At 43.0% G+C, this 19,294-nt stretch overlaps 1 protein-coding gene across 1 annotated transcript; it reads right to left on the bottom strand.

The window, feature by feature from the left end:
• Nucleotides 1-11,389: 11,389 nt before the first annotated feature.
• Nucleotides 11,390-17,631, bottom strand: pigm (phosphatidylinositol glycan anchor biosynthesis, class M). The gene is made up of 5 exons (XM_021562736.3): nt 16,501-17,631; nt 14,282-14,820; nt 13,807-14,065; nt 13,352-13,453; nt 11,390-11,718 (listed from the first exon to the last, which is right to left on the bottom strand). Exons 1-5 carry the CDS (start codon nt 16,681-16,683, stop codon nt 11,551-11,553), a joined length of 1,251 nt encoding a protein of 416 aa, XP_021418411.3. The 5' UTR covers nt 16,684-17,631; the 3' UTR covers nt 11,390-11,550.
• Nucleotides 17,632-19,294: the final 1,663 nt, after the last annotated feature.

Genomic DNA, 19,294 nt, shown 5'->3' with positions numbered 1-19,294 from the left:
CTTTTACTGTTCATCAAAGCCCAGGGATCATCTTCAAATGTACAGTACCAGTTAAACGTTGGACACACCTACCAATTCAAGGGGTTTTCTTCATTTTTACTATTTTCTACATTGTTGAATAATAGTGAGGACATCAAAACTCTGGAATAACACATATGGAATAATGTAGTAACCAAAAAAAGTGTTCAACATATCAAAATATATTTTATATTTGAGATTCTTCAAAATAGCCACCCTTTGACTTGATGACAGCTTTGCACACTCTTGGCAGTCTCGCAACCAGCTTCACCTGGAATGCTTTTCCAACAGTCTTTAAGGAGTTCCCACACATGCTGAGCACTTGTTAGCTGCTTTTCCTTCACTCTGCGGTCCAACTCATCCCAAACCATCTCAATTGGGTTGAGGTCGGGCGATTGTGGAGGCCAGGTCATCTGACGCAGCACTCCATCACTCTCCTTCTTGGTCAAATAAAGGGTTCTCTTTCTTTCTCTCTCCACCCCAGGGACTCTTGGGGCATGGGCTTTCAGGCTATGACTTCCTTCCCTCTCCCCCAAGAACTATGGGCCATGGTACAAGCCATGGTTTCTTTGTCTGTCACTCTCTCTGATCATGCCTATCTAGATGCCTAGATAGTAGATACTATTTTGTTAATGTCAGTGTTCAAATCAATCAAATCAAATTGTATTAGTCACATGCGCCGAATACAACAGCTGTAGACCTTACAGTGAAATGCTTACTTACAAGCCCCTAACCAACAATGCAGTTAAAAAATACTAATAAGAAACAAAAGGAACAAATAATTAAAGAGCAGTATTAAAATAACAATAACGAGCCTAAACTCATAAAATAACAATAACGAGCCTAATAACGAGCCTAAAAAAAGAAACATCCCTTTTTCAGGACCCTGTCTTTCAAAGATAATTTGTAAAAATCCAAATCCTTTCACAGATCTTCATTGTAAAGGGTTTAAACACTGTTTCCCATGCTTGTTCAATAAACCATAAACAATTAATGAACACGCACCTGTGGAATGGTCGTTAAGACACTAACAGCTTACAGACGATAGGCAATTAAGGTCACAGTTATGAATACTTAGGACATTAAAGAGGCCTTTCTACTGACTCTGAAAAACACCAAAAGAAAGATGCCCAGGCTTCCTACCCATTTGCATGAACGTGCCTTAGGCATGCTGTAAGGAGGCATGAGGACTGCAGATGTGAACAGGGCAATAAATCACAATATCCGTACTGCTAGACGCCTAAGATAGCGCTACAGGGAGACAGGACAGACAGCTGATCGTCCTCACAGTGGCAGACCACGTGTAACAACACCTGCACAGAATCGGTATATCTGAACATCACAACTACGTGACAGGTACAGGATGGCAACAACAACTGCCCGAGTTAAACCAGGAACGCACAATCCTTCCATCAGTGCTCAGACTGTCCGCAATATGCTGAGAGAGGCTGGACTGAGGGCTTGTAGGCCTGTTGTACGGCAGGTCCTCCCCAGACATCACCGGCAACAACGTCGCCTATTGGCACAAACCCATTGTCGCTGGACCAGACAGGACTGGCAAAAAGTGCTCTTCACTGACGAGTCGCGGTTTAGTCTCATCAGGTGTGATGGTCGGATTCGCATTTATCATCGAAGGAATGAACGTTACACCGAGGCCTGTTCTCTGGAGAAGGATCGATTTGGAGTTGGAGGGTCCGTCATGGTCTGGGGCGGTGTGTCACAGCATCATCGGAATGAGCTTATTGTCATTGCAGGCAATCTCAATGCTGTGCGTTACAGGGAAGACATCCTTCTCCCTCATGTGGTACCCTTCCTGCAGGCTCATCCTGACATGACCCTCCAGCATGACAATGCCACACTGCTCGTTCTGTGAGTGATTTCCTGCAAGACAGGAATGTCAGTGTTCTGCCATGGCTTGCGAAGAGCCCGGATCTCAATCCCATTGAGCACATCTGGGACCTGTTGGATCGGAGTGTGAGGGCTAGGGCCATTCCCCCCAGAAATGTCCGGGAACTTGCAGGTGCCTTGGTGGAACATCTCACACCAAGAACTGGCAAATCTGGTGCAGTTCATGAGGAGTAGATGCACTGCAGGACTTGTTCAGGGACACATTATTAAATTTCTGTTAGACACATGTCTGTGGAACTGGTTCAGTTTATGTCACAGTTGTTGAATCTGGTTATGGTCATACAAATATTTACACATGTTAAGTTTGCTGAAAATAAACACAGTTGACAGTGAGAGGACTTTTCTTTTTTTGCTGAGTTTATGTACATGTAGGTAGAGTTATTAATGTGACTATGCATAGATAATAACAGAGAGTAACAGCGGTGTAAAGGGGGGCGGGGCACTGCAAATAGTCTAGATAGCCATTTGATTAGATGTTCAGGAGTCTTATGGCTTGGGGATAGAAGCTGTTTAGAAGCCTCTTGGACCTGGACTTGGCGCTTCGGTACTGCTTGCCGTGTGGTAGCAGAGAGAACAGTCTATGACTAGGGTGGCTGGAGTCCTTGACAATTTTTAGGTCCTTCCTCTGACACCGTCTGGTATAGAGGTCCTGGATGGCAGGAAGCTTGGCCCAGGTGATGTACTGGGCCGTACACACAACCCTCTGTTGTGCCTTGCGGTCGGAGGCCGAGCAGTTGCCATACCAGGCAGTGACGCAACCAGTGCATGCTCTCGATGGTGCAACTGTAGAACCTTTTGAGGATCTGAGGACCCATGCCAAATCTTTTCAGTCTCCTGAGGGAGAATAGGTTATGTTGTGCCCTATTCACGACTGTGCATGGACCATGTTAGACCATGTTAGTTTGTTGGGGATGTGGACACCAAGGAACTTGAAGCTCTCAACCTGCTCCACCACAGCCCTGTCGATGAGAATGGGGGCGTGCTCGGTCCTCCTTTTCCTGTAGTTCACAATCATCTCCTTTGTCTTAATCACGTTGAGGGAGAGGTTGTTGTCCTGGCACCACATGGCCAGGTCTCTGACCTCCTCCCTATAGGCTGTCTCGTCGTTGTCGGTGATCAGGCCTACCACTGTTGTGTCATCGGCAAACTTAATGATGGTGTTGGAGTCATGACTGGCCGTGCAGTCATGAGTGAACAGGGTGTACATGAGGGGACTGAGCAAGCACCCCTGAGGTGCCCCTGTATTGAGGATCAGCGTGGTGGATGTGATGTTGCCTACCCTTACCACCTGGGGGCGGCCCATCAGGAAGCCCAGGATCCAGTTGCAGAGGGAGGTGTTTAGTCCCAGGGTCCTTAGCTTATTGATGAGCTTTGAGGGCACTATAGTGTTGAATGCTGAGCTGTAGTCAATGAATAGCATTCTCACATAGGTGTTCCTTTAATCAAGGTGGGAAAGGGCAGTGTTGAGGGCAATACAGATTGCATTATCTGTGGATCTGTTAGGGAGGTATGAAAATTGGAGTGGGTCTAGGGTTTCTGGGGCAAGGGTGTTGATATGAGCCATGAACAGCCTTTCAAAGCACTTCATGGCTACAGACGTGAGTGCTACGGGTCGGTAATCATTTAGGCAGGTTACCTTAGTGTTCTTGGGCACAGGGACTATCGTGATCTGCTTAAAACATGTTGGTATTACAGACACGGACAGGGAGAGGTTGAAAATGTCAGTGAAGACACTTGCCAGTTGGTCAGCGCATGGTCGCAGTACACGTCCTGGTAATCCATATGGCCCCGCAGCCTTGTGAATGTTTGAAAGGCCGCACATAGGCTGCGAACAGAGTGATCACACAGTCGTCCGGAACAGTTGGTGCTCTCATGCATGTTTCACTGTTATTTGCCTCGAAGCAAGCATAGAAGTAGTTTAGCTCATCTGGTAGGCTCGTGTCACTTGGCAGCTCTCGGCTGTGCTTCCCTTTGTAGTCTGTAATGTTTTACAAGCCCTACCACATCCGACGAGTGTCGGAGCCAGTGCAGTACGATTTGATCCTAGTCCTGTATTGATGCTTTGCCTGTTTGATGGTTCATCGGAGGGCATAGCGGGATTTATTATAAGCTTCTGGGTTAGAGTCCCGCTCCTTGAAAGTGACAGCTCTAGCCTTTAGCTCAGTGCGGATGTTGCCTGTAATCCATGGCTTCTGGTTGGGGTATGTACGTACGGTCACTGTGGGGACAACGTCAATGCCATTGGAAGAATCCCGGAACATATTCCAGTCTGTGCTAGCAAAACAGTCCTGTAGCTTAGCATCTGCTTCATCTGACCACTTTATTGACCGAGTCACTCGTGCTTCCTGCTTTAATTTTTGCTTGTAAGCAGGAATCAGGAATTGTCATTTAAGTTCATGCCATTCATTTTACAATGATATTAAATATCCGTCTTTGATATAGACAATTCTCAGACCTTTCTTGATTATCCTATTACTTTAACTCAAATATAGTCTCTTGCATATTGCTAAATCCTCTTTATGGAGTCAGATATTCAGTTGAATAGACTTTGTTAGCATACAAATGGCATAGTCTTATTATTGGTTGCATGTGAGATACTGTATATATAATATAGTATATGATAAAAATTGCCCCACTACATTGGATGACCTCTGACCTCATCTAACATGGGGCAAAACCATCTGAAAAACATATTAATCTACCACAGATCCTATAAGGTAATCATCAAAAAATGATGGGCCACTGTTGAGAGGTCATTTGTTTTCATTACATTTAAAAATATATTGATATTTTTTACCTTTATTTATCTAGGCAAGTCAGTTAAGAACAAATTCCTCTTTACAATGACGGCCTAGGAACAGTGGGTTAACTGTCTTGTTCAGGGGCAGAACGACAGCTCGGGGATTTGTCAGCTCGGGGATTTGATCTAGCAACCTTTCTGTTACTGGCCCAACGCTCTAACCTCTAAGCTACCTGCCGCCCCAAGCTGAGGAAACGTGCAGCTCAAAACCACAACTTCTTGAATACTGGTTATTTATTAGGCCTAGTCCAATGTATGGTAATGACATAATTGGTATATCAAATCTACACCGTATCACATTTCTGTAAATTACCACTTCTAAGATATCCTTGAAGGACATTTGTGTTCATCTCACTGCATAATCTGAATGTAAGTCTTTCTACATGGTCTAATAAAGCCTGGGATTATCATATTGTAAAGATGTCCTAAACAGCCATGCCAGCTGGTGTCAGCTGACCAATCATACTTGTGCTGGCTGACCAATCATACTGGTGTGGGCTGACCAATCATACTGGTGTGGGCTGACCAATCATGCTGGTGTGGGCTGACCAATCATACTTGTGCTGGCTGACCAATCATACTGGTGTGGGCTGACCAATCATGCTGGTGTGGGCTGACCAATCATACTGGTGTGGGATGACCAATCATGCTGGTGTGGGCTGACCAATCATACTGGTGTGGGATGACCAATCATACTGGTGTCGGCTGACCAAACATACTGGTGTCGGTGTAACCGATGTGAAATGGCTAGCTAGTTAGCGGGGTGCGCACTAATAGCGTTTCAATCGGTGACTCATTCACTCTGAGACCTTGAAGTCGTTGTTCCCCTTGCTCTGCAAGGGCCGCAGCTTATGTGGAGCGATGGGTAACGATGCTTCATGGGAGGCAGTTGTTGATGTGTGCAGAGGGTCCCTGGTTTGAGTCCAGGCAGGGGCGAGGAGAGGGACGGAAGCTATACTGTTAGATCAGCTGACCAATCACACTGGTGTCGGCTGACCAATCATACTGGTGTTGGCTGTAGGTTAGCTTGTTGACCAGCTGTTGTTGACATAGCCAATTAATTGATCAACAACAGCAAAACACACTTAAACATAAAAAAAATGTATGCACGCATGACTACAAGTCTCTTTGGATCTGCTAAATGGAATGTTTATTTTTTATTTTACCAGGCAAGTCAGTTAAGAACAAATTCTTATTTTCAATGACGGCCTGGGAACAGTGGGTTAACTGCCTGTTCAGGGGCAGTTTGTACCTTGTCAGCTCGGGGGTTTGAACTCGCAACCTTCCGGTTACTAGTCCAACGCTCTAACCACTAGGCTACCCTGCCGCCCCATATATTATATTAATATTACTATCCCTCAGAGTCCTCCTGCAAGTGATCATCTTTAAAGGGTGACCAGCGTGTCATAATGCATTATCATTCCTCAAACATATAACTCAAAGCTACATTGTTCAGAACACACGTATGGCCCAAAACTCAATAAATGGACATTGCCATTATAGAACAAAGTGAAAAGCAACAGAGCAGCTTGTTACTTATGCCTCAGCTTGCCTCTAACTCTGCCTAATGTGATCGTTTTCATACTAGCTCAGATGACAATGTATCCTACATCCCTCTGCCCTTTCACCCATGTCAATTCTACAGTCTGGGATAGTGAAACATTTATGATATTGCTTTGCCTCACAATTCTCTACCTTTCACCTGAAGTGCACTCCTCTTCAAAAGCATTGGATTGCCGTGGGCATGGTCTAGACTAGAGGGAGTTTCCACCATAGTTCTTACACCACTCTTTTGTACTTGAATCCATGAAGGGAAGTGAACAAGAACACACATAGAGCCTAAGTATAGAAAATGAAGTGCTGTCCCAGGCAGTAGAATGTAGCGCGGTTTACTGACTTCCTACATTCCATCCTCTCGATGATCCATAACATGGTCTTTTGACAGTCATTCCTGACCTCTCCTTCTGCTACGTATCGTGGCAAACCACCCGAACTAGCTTCCAAAGGGAAACCAGGATTCGTTCACCGCTTAGGGCTTAAATGACACTAGTAGACGTGGTGGTCTCAGAAGAATGGGTTTATCCCCCAGAGCCTGGGACAGACTGGCCAAGTTATTAAGCACGGCTTTAGCTCAGCAGGCTATATCACGGTTCCAGGACAGGTGTTGTCTGTATCAGTGGCAATGTGACTGTAGCGGATTAGAGTGTGTGTGTGTGTGTGTGTGTTTGCGCGTTTAAGCCATAGTCTTTTCCCACGGCGGCTGTGTGGAGCACCATGAGAAAGATAAACTATGGCACTAAATGTTCCATGGCACTGGATGCAGTGGAGGCTGCTGAGGGGAGAACGTCTCATAATAATGTCTGGAAGGGAGCAAATGGAATGGCATCAAACACCTGCAAACCATGTGCCTCTGTATGGCACCGCTGTGCCCTCCATCTCAGTGCTATGCCAATAGCCCCCACCTTCCACAGAAGATCTGGGATCTGCCCAGCAAGCCTGTCCAGGCCTTCACAGTGAGTCCCATGCCACTCTCAGGTAAATCCCCCCCACACACCAGGGATAAGTGGCTCCTGCCCACTGTGCCTAAAGGGAGGTGGCCAGGACCACGTTGGGACAGCAGGGGATGCTGAATGGGGGGTAAATGTAAGCCACTGTTTAAAAGTAGGTAGCGTAGCGTTTAAGAGCATTCAAATCCCCAAAATGACTAGGTGCGAAATCTGCCGATGTCCCCTGGGGCAAGATACTTAATCCTAATTGCACCTGTAAGTCGCTCTGGATAAGAACGTCTGCTAAATGACAAAAATATTAAAGTAAAAACAGTGATAACTGCATCCAGGCTTTTAAGCGTTGGTGGTGTCAGATGCTGTGTTGAGGTAACCACCTGACTTAGACAGAGATTCACGTAAACTTCAAAAATGTTCTGATGAACCCGAGAAGGAACTTTCGAGCTAAGCCAGTAGTTTAGTTCATATACAAAGACACTATGGTGGGTTTCATTTGAATTCCAGACACAGTTGAGATAAAAGCATCACCTTCTTTCATGATACACAGTGGGCAAAGACAGGATGATAAATGAGCTCAATATGCTCAAAGGTCCCCAACAATACACTCTGTGTATGCTGCAACAATACAGACTCCCAGCCCAATATCACAAGTGCCAGATTGTCGTCTCTTCATTTATGTTGTTGTTGTCGTCCAAACAAAAATAGAAAACTAAAAAGGCTACATGGCGTAAATAAGTCAAAGTAAGAGTGAAAAACAGAACACCCTAAAATACTGGATGCCTAGTATGCTCTGGGGTGAAGTTTCCCCTCAACCTGGTGTCAGAGCATTTTATATTATTCTGTACAGTGGTGTAAAGTACTTAATAGTACTTTAAAGTATTTTTAGTTAAGTCGTTTTTTGGGGTATCTGTACTAAACTATTTATATTTTTGACAACTGTTACTTTATTACATTCCTAAAGAAATGATTGTACTTTTTACTCCATACATTTTCCCTGACACCCAAAAGTACTCGATACATTTTCAATGCTTAGCAGGACAGGAAAATGTTACAATTCACGCACTTATCAAGCGAACATCCCTGGTCATTAGTGCCGCCTCTGATATAGTGGACTCATTAAACACAAATGCTTTGTTTGTAAATTATGTCGGAGTGTTGCCCTATCCGTAAATAAAAACAAGATACTTGTGCCGTCTGGTTTGCTTAAGTATAAGGAATGATTTCTACATTTACTTTTGATACTCAAGAATATTTTTGCAATTACATTTACTTTTGTTACTTAAAAACATTTAAAACAAATACTATTACTCAAGTAGTATTTTACTGGGTGACTTTAAATTTTACTTGAGTCATTTTCTATTAAGGTATCTTTACTTTTACTCAAGTATGATAATTGGGTGCTTCTTCCACCACTGATTCTGTACGCAAATCCGAGGCACTCCATTTAGTATGACGTTACGTTTCATATGATATGTATTCATTTGCGGATGTCCGTCATCCATTTTGTACGATAGATTACGAATTTGCAAAACGTATGATGTTACGAAATACAATTTGTTGTTGCTAACATTAGCTAGGTGGCTAACACTAATGTTAGCTAGGCTAGGGGTTAAGGTTAGGGGAAGCTAACATGGTAAGTAGCTAAAAAGTAGTAAGTAGTTGCAAATAATAAAGTTATCCGTGATGAGATTCGAAAACACAATCTTGGGTTGTTAGACGTTTGCATTATGCTCCCACCCCGACCAACCACATTCCTTTCATATTAGCGTTATGTAACCTTCTGTGTTATGTAACCATACCAAACGTAACGTATGTTGAACAAAAATATAAACGCAACATGTAAAGTGTTGGTCCCATGTTTCATGAACGGAAATAAAAGATCGCAGAAATGTTCCATACACACAAAAAACGTATTTCTCTGAAATGTTGTTCAGAAATTTGTTTACATCCCTGTTAGTGAACATTTCTCCTTTGCCAAGATAGTCCATCCACCTGACAGGTGTCGAATATCATGAAGCTGATTAAACAGCATGATCATTACACAGGTGCACCATGTGCTGGGGATCATAAAAGGCCACTCTAAAACATGCAGTTTTGTCACACAACACAATGCCACAGATCCCTCAAGTTGAGGGAGTGTGCAATTGGCATGCTGACTGTAGGAATGTCCACTAGAGAGGTTGCCAGTGAATTGAATGTTAATTTCTCTACCATAAACCACTTCCAATGTTGTTTTAGAGAATTTGTCAGTAAGTTCAACTGGCCTCACAACCGCAGACCACGTGTAACACGCCAGCCCAGGACCTCCACATCCGGCTTCAGCTGCGGTTGAGGGGTATTTCTGCCTGTAATAAAGCCCTTTTGTGGGTAAAATCTCATTCTTATTGGCTGGGGCTGAAATTGTTGCGTTCATATTTTTGTTCAGTATAATAAGCTACCATGACATTAATTAGCATGTAATGGTGGCACATACAGCAAGTAGTATGCAGTTGCACCATTAGCTAGCTGTCACTGAGAAACAAAGGGACTATATGAGAGAATGAGTTGTGTGCTACACATCATCCCTCCAGCTACAATAGTACATCACTATCTGTGACAATAGCATCAGAGTCACTTAGCATTCAAGGATATAAAAGATCCAAGTCTGTCAGAGACACACCCTTCTGCGGTGATACGAGTGTAAATGCGCTGTATAGAAGTTAACATGTTTAATCCTAAACCTTGTCAGCACGCAGGCGACCTTGTGACACGACATCTGACTGACTGCGCATGACTGACTGCGCAGAGGAGGCTGTGCAATTCAGTACAGCAGAGAGAAAGGCATGGGGCTCGGGGCAACAATGACGCAAAGGAGAACCTTTGATGTGCATTGACAGCTGTATAGAGGAGGGGGAGGAGGATGAGGAGGTTGATCCATGGAGACCAATGAGACCTTAATCCTTTTCCAGCGAGGGTTGCGTGACCGGTTCGCCCCCACTAGTCATTACTCCCTACACCATTGGCTCTAATTGGTCACACCCACCGCCCCTCCCGTCTTGTCGTTGGTCTTGATGAGCAAGGACCTTGGGGATGATGTCACAACCCCAGACTCCAGCAGATGGGAGCTAGTCACGCAACCCACCCAGGGCCTGGAGTAAATGTGTCAGTGCTTAAAGAGAGCCCTCATTACCAGGTAAACACGGTAGATTAAAGGAACCGAACTTAGTGTTTCCCTATTGAGCAGGATGTTTTGTGCGTTGTTGAGGAGGTTCAACTAGGCGAGGCGGCTAAATGAAACAGCATTGGAGACGTATTGGGTGCGGGTTAGGTTTGGCTGGTGGGTGGGTGTGGAGAGAGGGCACTGAGTGCAATAGGTGTGACTCATGACGTGGGAATGCAAACTCACAGCCAAGTCACGCACAAGCATGAACACAAACACAACTCTGTTAGGGGTCACTAAGTCAGCGGTCATAACCCAAGGGACGGAGTGTAAACTCACCCTTGCTTGTGCCTCATTCATGACCTTCTGGCATTTTGGCCCTTGTTCTACTTAGAGTAAGATGAACTGGTGGATACCATTTTTATGCATCTGTGTGCAGTATGAAGGAAGTTTGCGGTAGTTTCACAAGCCAATGCAAATGACTGGAAGTCTACAGGTACAGTAGCATTGCTCGTGAAACTAACGCTAAGCCAGCAGAGACATAAATTACATATACGAGTTCATCTGACTCTGGGTAAGTAGAATTGAAATGGGCTGAAATAACAGAATCTCACAGTCTCTCTTTAAACAATATGTAGAAGGCAAAGATAGAGCAGAATTATAAAGTAAGAATCTCCATGATCTTAAAGTAACAAATAACAGCAGACATTATTGTTTGTCTTCAAGTTGTGTTCATGGCTGAATTCCTTGACTATGATGGGGGCATTTGAGGATACAGCCTCTTTTAGCGCCGTTATCAGCTAAATGCTGCCACCTTCTGATACGTTTCATTTAAAAGGCACCCTGCTTTATTTCTATGTACTATATTCACTTAGTTCACTACTGGGTAGAAAAAGCTGTTAAGCCTGTATCAATTCTGCAAAATTGTGTACGTACAGTTTCAAAATATAGATATAAATGTTTTACCAAACTGAAACATCAACGACCAATATACAATATCATCCATTGAATAGACATCCATGCCAGGTATTTTTGTTTTATATATACAAAATTCCCATACAGACAAAATAACAAATGCATTGCAATTATCAGCAACTACGTTGTCTACTAGTGAATTGTCTTCACTTGATCCCTTACATCCAAGGAGCGTAGAATTAAGTGTTCAAGTAGTTGTCCGGATATCACTCTGCTTTCAATCTCTGCGTAGTGTCTGGTGGTTTGTAATGGGTTATAATCTGTACCATTATGAATGAGTTAATGATCAAGAACATCAGTCCAGCCAGCCAAATGAGCAGAAAGGTGTTGTATCCCTCAAACTCCAGGTAGTACGCAGGGGCCAACCATATACCCTGAGACAAAAGAAGAAAACATTTCCTAAACACATTTTCCTAAGTATATTGCCTATACAACTTCAATGACAAGTCATTTTATATGATGCAAGCTATAATCTGACACATTATGTATTTTTTTAATAAATATTATAATGACTAACTTTGGGGGAATTTTTGAGCTACTGTTTCATTTGATAATATTGGAGCCATGTTGGTTAGTCTGGTAATACTGTATAGAGTAAGTTAGATTGGGTCTCTTTTTGAAGCCCTTTATGTTCATATAATGGGACTATAACCAGGTTTCCATCCAACCTTTTTATGCAAGTAAAGTACATCGGATAAGAAATGTCACTACAGACTGGATGGAAACAGCTAATTTTGTCGACAAAACAAAATACGCTAGAGAAAGTGGGATCTTTATTTGTGTCTGTAACATTCAGTTGTATAAAGTACTTAAGTAAAAATAAATAATTGAAAGTACTATATAGGTTTTTAGGGGAATCTGTACTTTACTATTTAAATTTTTGACTACTTTTACTTCACTGCATTCCTTAAGAAAATATTGTATTTTTACTCCATACATTTTCCCTGACACCCAAAAGTACTCGTTACATGTTGAATGCTTACCAGTACAGGAAAATGGTCCAATTCACACACTTATCAACAGAACATCCCTGGTCATCCCTACTGCCTCTGATCTGGCGTACTCTAAAACACACATGCTTCGTTTGTAAATGATGTCCGAATATTGGAGTGTGCCCCTGGCTAGCCGTAAAAATTATATATATATATATTTTTTAAATGGTGCTCTCTGGTTTGCTTAAAATAAGGAATGTAATTATTTATACTGTTACTTTGAATACCTAAGTATATTTTAGCAATTACATTTACTTTTGATACTTAAGTATATTTTAAACCAAATACTTTTAGACTTTTACTCAAGTAGAATTTTACTGGGTGACTTTTACTTTACTTGAGTCATTTTCTATTAAGGTATCTTTACTTTTACTCAAGTATAACAATTGGGTACTTTTTCCACCACTGGTAAAATGTATTGTGTGAGAAATGGCAGTGGAAAGACTGATATAATAAATATATCGAATATATATATCAAATATTGATATAATCGAAGTAAACTAGCTCTGACTGGGAAAAATGTTAGTGAACGGAATTAAGTCAGAAACTCTGTCATCTTTCTAGAGAACTTTCCGACCTTAATATATCTGATTTCATGATTTGACCCCCCCCGTTTTTCCATAATAGCCTCATCTCATTGTGTAGGGCAGGCTATACCCGCACTGTATCTACGAGCTGTTGGCTAAAGCGCACGTCCCAATACCAGAGGGCACATTCGCTATATTACGTACAATTTTTGGTGACAAAAACCTCAGAGTTGAAAATGTGAGGAAAACCCATTTAACTTGGATTTTTTTTAAATTCGGTACATGGGAATTTAATGTGAAATGAATGCTTTATGTGCACTACGTCAACACGCACAGCCTTTTATCTGCAACATGTCAATTTGATGGAAACATATCTGGTGGGAAAATGTACATAGTTTTTTTAATTTGGATTTTAGAATATTCACTTGAAAATCTGTCGCCAGTTGGACAGAAATCTAGATACAATCAACCAATGATGCTGCACCTACCTGTCCAGCAAACCAGAGAGCCAAGAGTTCTACTCCTTGTTTTGGTGACAGGGTCAGTCGAGGTAGGACGAGAGGAAACAGACATAGATACCACAGGAAGTACTACAAAAAAAACAACACAAAACATACTATGAGCATCATAACATTCCCACAAGCTGCATTCCATGGATTTGATGTTACAGTATGCACGCCCTTGGTTTTCAACCAATATAATGCAACAACAAAAAAACACTGCTATCATGCTAAAGCACCATCAACACCAGCATGATACAGATTGGGGGAAAGGTCACATTCAACACAACAGATAACACAACACAAGTGTCATAACATTTAACCTAACATATCCTACCATCTATGTCATATCAGTGTCACAATACCATGTTAATGGGTTTAACGTTACTTAACACCTAGCAACACTTTCAAACATGACACAGATGGAGGAGTGTCATGTTCACCTGGGAAGTGCAGACTTTGTTGAAGGAGACAAAGATGGCGGTGTGGAGGAAGCAGCAGAAGGCCAGGTCTGTGTGGAAGGCCAGGGAGACCAGGAACAGCAGCAGGGCCTGGGGCAGGAAGGCAGCCAGACCCAGGGCCAGGCTCCAGGGGCTGTCTGCAGTCAGGTACAGCATGTAGAAGTAAGGGGAGAAGTTGTGGCGGATGTCCCTCCGCGTCAGGTGGTACAGGTAGGTTTCCTGGAGGAAGTCCCAGCCGTACCTGATTAGATATGGTCAAATGGGTAGAGAACAGTTATGAGGACAATTGTATTGGTAACATGATTTACCATTAGCAAACAAGCATCAAACACATGACATAACAGATTTCACAACTGACAATGAAAAGCTTTTCATGGTCAATGACCAACCGATCTTTACTAGGAGCATCGACAACAACTCAAGTATGCATTAGCCCACTGAGCTAGCCCAAACTTACATGTTATAAAACAGGACAGTCAATCCACAGAACACCACTCCGGCCACACCGGCAAACAGAAACAGCTCCTTATTCAATAGCCTGAGGGGAAACCCAAGAGCTCTCCTCCACCACCCCACTCCCCTCTCCTCCACATTCTCCTTTCTCTGTAGGGATAGGGCAATAGGCAGGGCATAAGTCACCGGGTAAATTTTCATGTGGACGGCCAGGCCGTACAAGATGGCTGCCATGGGGAGCTGCCTCAGCTCCAGGCAGAGCAGTGTGGCCAGAACCAGGGCTGTTAGGACCGACTCGGCGTTGCCTCGGCTGGACACACCGGCCGGTAACGGGTTGAGTAGCCACAGGGAGCAGACACGGCAGGCAGCCTTGCAGCTAAGTCCCCGCTGGCGAAGGATAAGGTAGATCAGGTGGCCTGAGAGCACGTCGCATGTGATGAAGAGAAGCTTCCCGAAGACATGGCTGAGGTAGACATTAGGGGTCAGGATCCATGCTAGTAGAGGGGTGTAGCGGTAGGTGGATCTGTGGTATGGAGACTGGCCCTGCAATGACAGGAGGACAGAATGATGCAGGTTACACGACACATGTAAAAAGCACTGTTTGCTAAAGTGTAGCTTTGCAGGAACGCAAACTTATCACCAGCAGGGACTCACAGCTGGTAGGTTATCTCAAACAAAGCAAAATTCTCTCAAATAAAGCTAAATTCTCTCAAATAAAGATTTGGGCATGAGTAATGTAACATTGACAGATCCAACCAAAATGTTATCCCATTGATTCTCAAGCCAGTGGCTTTCAGCAGGCCAGGTCCCTGAAAAGATCAAGGGTAAAACTATCCAGAAGATACCGACCCTACTGTTACGCTTGTTTACACTGAACTGCATTGTGCTCGCAACGCAATCATGGTTACATTAAGACACCGTGGAGCTGGCGCGAGATATGGGTCAGAAAACATACATCAATGCAGGGATGGGATATGCAACTGTACTCCAAATTTGACCTTTATCCACACTGCTCCATCGAGAAGATTGAAATACTGCTAGTTTCCGGAAACACTGCCCTATTTCGAACTCATGCTAGCCAGCTGTAGCCACAGTAGCCATTATGGAATGGCAACATCACGTTGAACAACAAAGGAGCTGATTGGTGTCAGAGGAAGGCCCTGAAAAGATTTGGCATGGGTCCTCAGATCCTCAAAAGGTTCTACAGTTGCACCATCGAGTGCATCCTGACTGGTTGCGTCACTGCTTGGTATGGCAACTGCTCGGCCTCCGACCGCAAGGCACTACATAGGGTTGTGTGTACGGCCCAGTACATCACCTGGGCCAAGCTTCCTGCCATCCAGGACCTCTATACCAGGCAGTGTCAGAGGAAGGCCCTAAAAATTGTCAAGGACTCCAGCCACTCTAGTCATAGACTGTTCTCTCTGCTACCGCACGGCAAGCGGTACCGGAGTGCCAAGTCTAGGTCCAAAAGGCTTCTTAACAGCTTCTACCCCCAAGCCATAAGACTCCTGAACATCTAATCAAATGGCACATTGATTCTGTACCGGTTCCCCCTGTATATAGCCACTCTACTGTCATTTTACTGATGCTCTTTAATTATTTGTTGTTTGTTCTTTTTTACTTATCTATTTTTTCCTTAACACTTATTTTTCTTAAAACGGCATTGTTGGTTAAGGGCTTGTAAGTAAGCATTTCACTGTAAGGTTGTATTCGGCACATGTGACAAATACAATTTGATTGGCTGACACTGCCATTCCAAAATGGCTGCGGTGGTTACTGCTAGCTAGCATGAGGACGAAAAGGGTTGTTCTCTAAATTCAGATTCAAAATCAGAGACATCCTGGTACTTTGCAAGACAGGAAAAGTAGAAAACAGATCAAATTAAATATTCACGGTTGTTAAGAGAAGCCAAAGTGGCATGTTGAATTTATTTTCTTCCTATGAATTTTGCTCTGTCGTTTGAACCGTTTTGGCTATACACTATTATGACCCCATTCCTGAAAGCTAGGACTCTCTGAAATATGGATGTCACAAAAACCAGTTTGGGACTTTGATTGCGTTCTGACCCCAGTGCAGCTCAGTGTAAACAAGCCAAATTCGGTATCTTCTGGCAAGGAAAAAACACATTGGAATCAACACCAGGAAGACCAACAGATTTCATGGCTGAACTGTCTGACAGGCATGTATATATTTATAATATTTAAGGAAATGGTAACTTACCTGCGTGATGAACTTCGACGCATCTGTAAACACGTGATAATCAACATCAGTGTATTTCACCACCATAGTTCTGTCCTGATAGACACCAAAACTGACCAAAACAAGTCGTACGAGAAACGACACAGTGAAAAGTACATTTTTATTCATAAGCTTGGACAGGACACGTTCCATGATAGAAGCCATAGCGTTAGTTGTCCAACCTGTTCGACAATAAATCAGCTAGCAGCTAAGCTAGCTACTGTAATTAACGTTACACTATTGCTAGGTAGGTAATGCAAGGGATGAAGCCATGCCGTGTCATTTTCTTATCATGTAGCTAGCAAGCTGACGTTAGATACATTCACATCTTACTAGATCGCTTGCCCATTTTATCAATTGTGTAATACTTTTCACGATTTGACTAGCAATAGAAGTTGCTGCTGCTCCTGTTGTTAACTAGGAAGTGTTTTCTTCTTCGTGTGGCTTTCCCGGCAGACTAGACGCTGTGTTGCTGCCTTTCGTAGTTTGGAGTGCAGATTGCAAATTTTGGTCCCAAAAAGAAAAGGGGAATGGGAAATCCTAAATTGTACCACCATCTAATCCTGCACATATACACTATCCCCAAAAACCCAGCACCCCATCCCGCTACTTTGGCCTAAACGATCCTACACTAGGCTGTCGGCCTGGGAGGATGGCACCACCTCTCAAAACGCCCTGTAGATCTAGAGTAAAATCTCTCACCCCAAAATATTTATCTGCTGCTGCAACTACCACATCTATTTTATGTGATTTCCGCTGCATCAGTGCAGTTGATCACCATGGCTATAAACGCAATAAATCCAACCTTACTAAAACACATCCTCTCTGGATCTCTCTCTTCAGGCCTACTCACTGGGGGACTCCCGGCTCACCCTTGCGCTATCCTCTAATCTATTCACTGCCTCAGCATAGAAACGTTCAGCCCCACTCGAATTTTGGCAATCTCAACCTGTCTCACAGGGCACTTCGGATCCCCAACTGCATGAGTACAGACACAGTGTTTTCTCTACCCCCAACTGTATACTCCCTCTGACTATGCCCATCTGCATATTTATCACATCACGGGATCTCCATTCTACACACTGCTGCAACATGTCCGAATCCTTGGCATCTAAAACTCCGTAGCGTTTTCGGAACATAGGCCCTCAGCATAGAAATATAGCAGTATAGCAAATATAACCTAATATGACTTTATCAGCTAGAAACTCTGTGTCAAAGCTTAACAAGACAGACGGTATTCTCATTCTCATTTATGTGTCACAAACACCAGGAATATTATTTATAATTTGATTAACCTCTACACCCAATCCTACCCCACTAATCACCGATTTGAGCGGTGCCCTGTTCCGGAGAGCAAACCACGCCACAGGTTTGCCGTGTGACTCGAAGAGCCCGATTCATCTAGGCGGAGGATGCACAAAAAATCTAAACAATTCTACTTCTCGAAACTTTCACAGATGTAACCATTCTCAGTTTGTGTCAAGCTGGGTAAAGGACAATGGGTAAAGGATCATTTATGTGTCAGCCAAAAAGCAGGAATCCACTCTTTCCAAAAATCTAATTCCCACTGGAATTCTGTCTATGCTTGGCTCCATTCCGTTTTATTTTTATCCTGAACAATTCCCCAGTCCTTAACAATTACAAGCTTATCTGTATTACTGTTCTGTACTTTGTCATATATTTGTACGTTTTATGTGGACCCCAAGAAGACTAGCGGCTGCATGAGCAGTAGCTAATGGGGATCCTAATAAACTAAACTAAATACCATGAAAATATGCAGTGGTACTCAGTAATGTTTGGGGCAAATACAACACATAACACTTTGTATTCAGAACAAAAAGTGAATTGCTTTGCCACATTTTTTGCAGTATTACTTTAGTGCCTTGTTGCAAACAGGATGCATGTTTTGAAATATTTGTATTCTGTACAGGCTTCCTTTTCATTCTGTCAGTTCGGTTAGTATTGTGGAGTATCTACGTCATTGATCGTTCCTGTTTTCTCCTATCACAGCCATTAAACTCTGTAATGGTTTTAAATCACCGTTGGCCTCATGGTGAAATCCCTGAGTGGTTTCCTTCCTCTCCGGTAACTGAGTTAGGAAGGACGCCTGCATCTTTGTAATGACTGAGTGTATTGATACACCATCCAAAGTTTAATGAATAACTTCACCATGCTCAAAGGGACATTCAGTGTTAGCTTTTTAATTATTTTTTTTATCAATGGGTGCCCTTATTTGCGAGGCATTGGAAAACCTCCCTGGTCTTTGTGGTTAAATCTGTGTTTGAAATTCACTGCTCGACTGAGGGACCTTACAGATAATTGCATGTGTGGGATACAGAGATAACTGACATAGAGGGGCTGTTTTGAAGCTACTCCCCCACTGTTGTAAAACATATTTTGGAAGATATAAAAATGCATTTTGTGTATATATTTGTTTTTGCCACATTTATTATATTACATACATCTTCATTCCTACATTTTAAAATGTGAGCTAAACATACAAAAATGTAGTATGATTTTTTTGAAATTAGTTACTGTCCCCACTACAACAAAAATACTTAAAATACATGTAATTTTGTCCTCTAAACATTTAATTGAAATGCTTTAGAATTCCATTCATTCCTAGAGGACTGTTTCTTCTGGGGAGTGCCAATATGGCCGACCAGTGGCTCCAAAGCCTCTCATTGGTCAATACATAGCATTAGCAATCCAGGGTTTATATACATCATTGGTTAAGACACCAGTCCATGTGCACACACAGGAAATGACACACACC

The sequence above is a fragment of the Oncorhynchus mykiss genome, chromosome 15 (genome assembly GCF_057628025.1).
Source record: "Oncorhynchus mykiss isolate SJ-2025 chromosome 15, ASM5762802v1, whole genome shotgun sequence".
In the NCBI taxonomy this organism is placed as follows: Eukaryota; Metazoa; Chordata; class Actinopteri; order Salmoniformes; family Salmonidae; genus Oncorhynchus; species Oncorhynchus mykiss.
Note: the sequence above shows the minus strand (reverse complement) of the source record. Positions and strands in the feature narration are given on the sequence as shown.